General features: G+C 36.2%; 1 protein-coding gene across 3 annotated transcripts; it reads left to right on the top strand.

Annotated features, from left to right (window-relative positions):
- Positions 1-1192: 1192 nt before the first annotated feature.
- LOC108477454 (transcription factor BEE 2-like) lies at positions 1193-4508 on the top strand. 3 transcript variants are annotated; one of them, XM_017780002.2, is made up of 7 exons: positions 1193-2237; positions 2477-2680; positions 2774-2908; positions 2994-3065; positions 3178-3384; positions 3472-3581; positions 3715-4508. In XM_017780002.2, exons 1-6 carry the CDS (start codon positions 1860-1862, stop codon positions 3544-3546), a joined length of 1071 nt encoding a protein of 356 aa, XP_017635491.1. In that variant the 5' UTR covers positions 1193-1859; the 3' UTR covers positions 3547-3581; positions 3715-4508. The 3 variants fall into 3 exon arrangements, with proteins under 3 accessions (XP_017635491.1, XP_017635490.1, XP_017635489.1); XM_017780001.2 differs by having other exon boundaries at positions 1198-2243; positions 3475-3581; XM_017780000.2 differs by having other exon boundaries at positions 1200-2243.
- Positions 4509-4804: the final 296 nt, after the last annotated feature.

Below are 4804 nucleotides of genomic sequence, written 5' to 3'. Positions count from 1 at the left end.
TTTTCCTTCTTTTGTCCCGTTATTAGTGAGCTCACGGTTAATCCACCATGAAGTTCTTGAAAATTTATAAGGAAAAAAAATGGCTCATCATTGAATCCATCTCCTACTAGTTAAGTAAATATAATAGTGAAAATTGGTATTCAAGAAACAAACTAAACATAAGTGGTTTTCTTAAGTCTAATACCTTCTATTATGGGGAAGTAAAATTGGATTTTAATAAAATTTGAGGTTGAGTTGAATCCAACCTCAAATAAAGTAAAATTTTATTATCGTTGATGTCTTTAATGAAATTATATCTTTGACTAAAAAGAAAATTAGACCTTCAAACAACTTTTAGGACACTCTCAACTTTATTATAAAAAGATATAGTTGAAAAATATAAACCTATAGTCGCATCTCTAGTGCAAGTATATGGTAATGAAAAAGTTGAAACTCCTCTTATCATCTTCATTTTTAGCTCTTTTGAATAAAAACTTCAAGTATAGAATAGAACATGAAGATGCTTGCTGTCATGTATCATGTGACGTGAGTTTCTTTCTTAGATGAAAAGAAAAAGCTGGTCGGGGGATTTGTTTATATTCTGCCTTAAATTGTCACACGTTGCCGGTGGGTCACTCGTATAATCCATTCAATATATCCCATGCAAATATATTTTGACTTGAAAATTAAAGTTTTTTTTTTTTATTAAGCAGCCCATAATCTCTTATCCTCAATGAGCTTCAAGCTATATAAAAAAACCAATATAAATACCTGTGGAAGTGCATACATGTTAAGCAGGTTTGTCCCCGAATCAGTCACAGGATATTGCAAAGTATCCTTGCATGCCGGTTGCTTTGAAATGTTAGAAACATTTACTTGCTTGCTGCTGCACTTAGGCTTTATCCGGATTCAAAAACTGATTTGTTTATGTAAACTTGAAATAGATAAGTTGAGATTTGGCTTTCTTTTATCTAAATCTGGAGGAGCAATACAGGAAAATCAAGTTACTTTCTCCATTTTCACATTTCTTACCCTCAGTCAGAACTAAAAATGAAAAAAAGCTGGAGTAGCTTAGTTGGCTATTGCATATGGCCCACCTTAATTCTGGGTCGGAATCCCTCAAGTGTTATTGCTTGTTGTGTACAACGACGTCGTTTTTGCTTGCTTTACTCCCATTTGTTCCGTATCTCCTTTTTTTTCTTTTTTTTTTTGTCCTGTTCCTGAGTATAACGAAATCGTGTAGACTTTGCTCTCCTGTTTCTTCCCTGTTCCTGATAAAACTAATCGACTACGGTGATTAAAAATTCTGTCATTTCTTGTGCTGTTCCTGATATTTATCAAAAAATAATATTAATATTATCAAACTAGAACTATTTTTCTAAAAAGGGAAATTAATACTTTAATAGAAGGTTCATCAAACAACTTGATTTGATTGTTTATTTTGTTTAGAGCCAAAGACTTTGGGAGACGTTGAAAACTCACCAAATCAAAAATCTTAATCTGCAGGTGGGAAGCCTCCAAATATCACCTCAACTTCAAATTGAATTACCTTCAACAAACCTAGAAAAGATTACCCGAAACCCTTTGGAGGGAGCCTCTCCGTTTTCTGTTATAAACTGACATTCTCACATGGCGTTTATGTCACTGGGTCCCATAGGCCACAAGCTCTCGTTAATGGCTTACATTCTTTTCTGATTCTTTGCCTCTCTTCTACCCAAATCCTTCTCTTTATATATAATTTATTATTATTATATATCCTTTACAAATTCATCTTCACCTTAGGCGACCAGGGTGTTCAAAATCTTTAGAGAGGAAAGCAAAAGAATCCCATTCTCCTCCTTCCAGTTTCCAGTCCCTGGAAAGCTGTACCCTATAACGGGATGGACGTGACACTGCTCGACAGACAACAAGCAACTTATCCCCTTGAATTATGTGCAAGTTCAGTGCCTCTGTTTCAGAGTTATTTAGGTAGTGGACCAATAGTTGAGCTGAAAAGACCAGAAGCTTATTTGAGTGGTGATGGTTTTCACGAATTTGTCTACTTTCCAGTGGGTGGAGGACCAGAGTTTGGTGACAGTGAAAAGTTGAATTTGGTGCCGCCTGATGCTGCTCCCGGTTACTGCATTTCTCGGACTTCTAGCTGTCAGATGACAGCTTTCCATGCTGCTGCTATGAAAGAGGAAAGAGAGGATATGATTTTGGAGAAAATGGAATCCACCCCTGGCAGTGGCAGCAGAGAGAGTTTTACCAAGAGAAAAGCTGAGGTTTCTGACTTTGTCTTCACTCCAAATTTATTCACTTTGAAGAACGAATTTATCAGCTTCTGATTAAATTTAATCAATACGATGCTAAGGTGTTTCAGCTTCTGAATAAATTTAATGAATACGATGCTAAGGTTTTTCTTTGATTAAGGAAAGCAAAATATGTATGAATTGTTTACTCATGTGAATTACTAGATCAAATCAGTTCAATATGTAGTGTCATTCTTGATGTGCAGGTTGTTGCAGAGCGTAAAAGCAAAGATAAGAGGATCAAAGGTGAACTGGAAGGGGAATCTGAGGTGAAAACAAAATGCAGTACACAAGTCTCCAGGAATTCTTCAAAGGAGAATTCCAAGGCTTGTGAGGTTCAGAAGCCGGATTACATTCATGTAAGGGCGCGCCGTGGCCAGGCTACTGACAGTCACAGCTTGGCAGAAAGAGTAAGTTCGAATTTTGTGTCTCGAGTTGTAATTGCTAAGGAAAATTACTAGTTATTTTAACTGGTATGGCCTTTACCTGTCTTTAATATACAGGCCAGAAGGGAAAAGATCAGTAAGAAGATGAAATGTTTGCAAGATTTAGTCCCTGGTTGCAATACGGTCACAGGGAAAGCTGGAATGCTTGATGAAATAATCAACTATGTTCAATCTCTCCAAAGACAAGTTGAGGTATGCATATTGATCTTGTTAGACTTGAATATTTTACTACATTTTTCTGTTTAACTTATCAGGTTGTAATTTAATATTCTTGCAGTTCTTGTCTATGAAAATCGCTGCTCTAAATTCAAGTGCTGAATTCAATGTTGAAAACCTGCCTATAAAAGAGGTAAGAAAACAGCCTCGAGAATTGTCATTTGTCACTGTTTATTGGAGAAAATGAATTACAAGAAGTGACTTCTTTTACGACTGACTCATGCTTAAATAATCATGCAATGAAGCTTCCTTCTTACGTCGCCAATTTTCCAGCAGCCGCTAAGTTACCAGCAATGCCCAATTTGACCTGCTTTCAGTTAAATTCAATGCAAAAAGAAGCTGTAAATTGCATGTTAAATGAAACAATGCATCCTCCCCTAACAGCAACTGAAGGAATTGCAAGTGCTTCTGTTTCTATCCCAGAACAAGCGCTCAGCTCATCCACCATAACTGTAATGTTTCCTGCTTTTATGATGTTAAATACCCTTTTTCCCTGATTTCCTGTATGGTGTTCTGAAAATGGCTCAAACTCATCACAGCAGCTGCAACCTTTTTCAACTTGGAACATGGATCCTCAAGGTCTTTACAATTTGTACAATATGGGGTTCCATTAAGAATGATCAACTAATTTTGTCTCCAACATCAACAGGTAGCTCTAGCAATATTACTCTTATTTTCTTTTCCAATTCCTTTGTACATATGTGTTACCTGGACTCCGGTGTGAGAGTCGGGCATGAGTATGTTAGCAGCTAAGGACTGTTTGTTTACTGGTTTTTCTGCAGATACTATTCTTGGAATCACGTCAAACTTCAAGAGGGATTGGAATTTTAAATGCTACTATTCACCTTCTTTACAGTCTTTATTTCAGTGATTCTTATAGTTACCATTCCTGAAATCCTAGAAGTATAAAGATGATGTTTTTTTTTTTTTTTGGACATTATTCACCATGTTAATTCTTACAGAACTTATTACTACGAAAACTCCAAAAAATTACTCAATGAACAAAGTCTTGTTCTTCATGTATAGCCCCACTATTGGAATAAAATATCATCTATATGATCAACCATCATAAGTTTTTACATATTTCCACTTGTATAATGACTAGAGATATGTTTCTTGTCTGTATGTTTACTCAATACAATGAATATAGATATGTCTTTGTAGGCTGTAAAAGGAGAGAAAGTGTACAGGACCACGCTAAGACTAGCATAAAAAAGCAGATGGGAATAGAAAATGACAGAGGAGGCATTGTGTTGGAAACTTTAAGTCATTGTTGGGGGGTCAACAAAGATGATAGAGATGAGTTGAAAGGGCAGGAGCTAGGGGAAGAAATGGCCCAGCAGCCGCCCAACTTGTGCCTCATGCAAATATGCAAACTCCTTCATTAGCACTACAAAAAGCAAATGACAGTTCAGTCAGATTGTATTAAAACTAGGATTAAACCCCTATCATTCTTGATCATTACGGAGGCCATTAACAGTTTCATTTTCTTCAAGCATATTTGTATCAAACATTTACCCCTATCGGCATTCATTAACTGATCCAATTAATATCCAGCAATTTTTGTTTTGTCAAATTAGCTAAATGTGCGACAGATGAAACTTGATGGACCTGAACCTTGCGTACCGTAGGTCCTTACATCTCTTTTATGTTGTATAAATGGTCTATTGCAGGAATCATATTCCTCATCAATCATTCTAATTTGCTTCGGGGGAATTCATCACGTGCTCTCCACTGTCTGATAATAATAAATGTGACCTGATAGGTAGCTGGCTTGGAGAACAAAAGGACATTGAATATGAAATGTGGAAGATTGTCTGAGATTGAAGAGAAAGGAAAAAAAAAAAAAAAACATGTTGCAGAAAGCAACCA

The sequence above is a fragment of the Gossypium arboreum genome, chromosome 12 (genome assembly GCF_025698485.1).
Source record: "Gossypium arboreum isolate Shixiya-1 chromosome 12, ASM2569848v2, whole genome shotgun sequence".
NCBI classification, from domain to species: Eukaryota; Viridiplantae; Streptophyta; class Magnoliopsida; order Malvales; family Malvaceae; genus Gossypium; species Gossypium arboreum.
The sequence above is the reverse complement of the archived record's forward strand: the minus strand, read 5'-3'. Positions and strand labels throughout refer to the sequence as shown.

Coding starts and splice junctions, on each gene's coding strand:
- LOC108477454 (XM_017780000.2), top strand. CDS start 1,860: ATGGACGTGACACTGCTCGACAGACAACAAGCAACTTATCCCCTTGAA. Junction 2,244..2,476: donor TTACCAAGAGAAAAGCTGAG/GTTTCTGACTTT, acceptor CTTGATGTGCAG/GTTGTTGCAGAGCGTAAAAG. Junction 2,909..2,993: donor CTCTCCAAAGACAAGTTGAG/GTATGCATATTG, acceptor ATATTCTTGCAG/TTCTTGTCTATGAAAATCGC.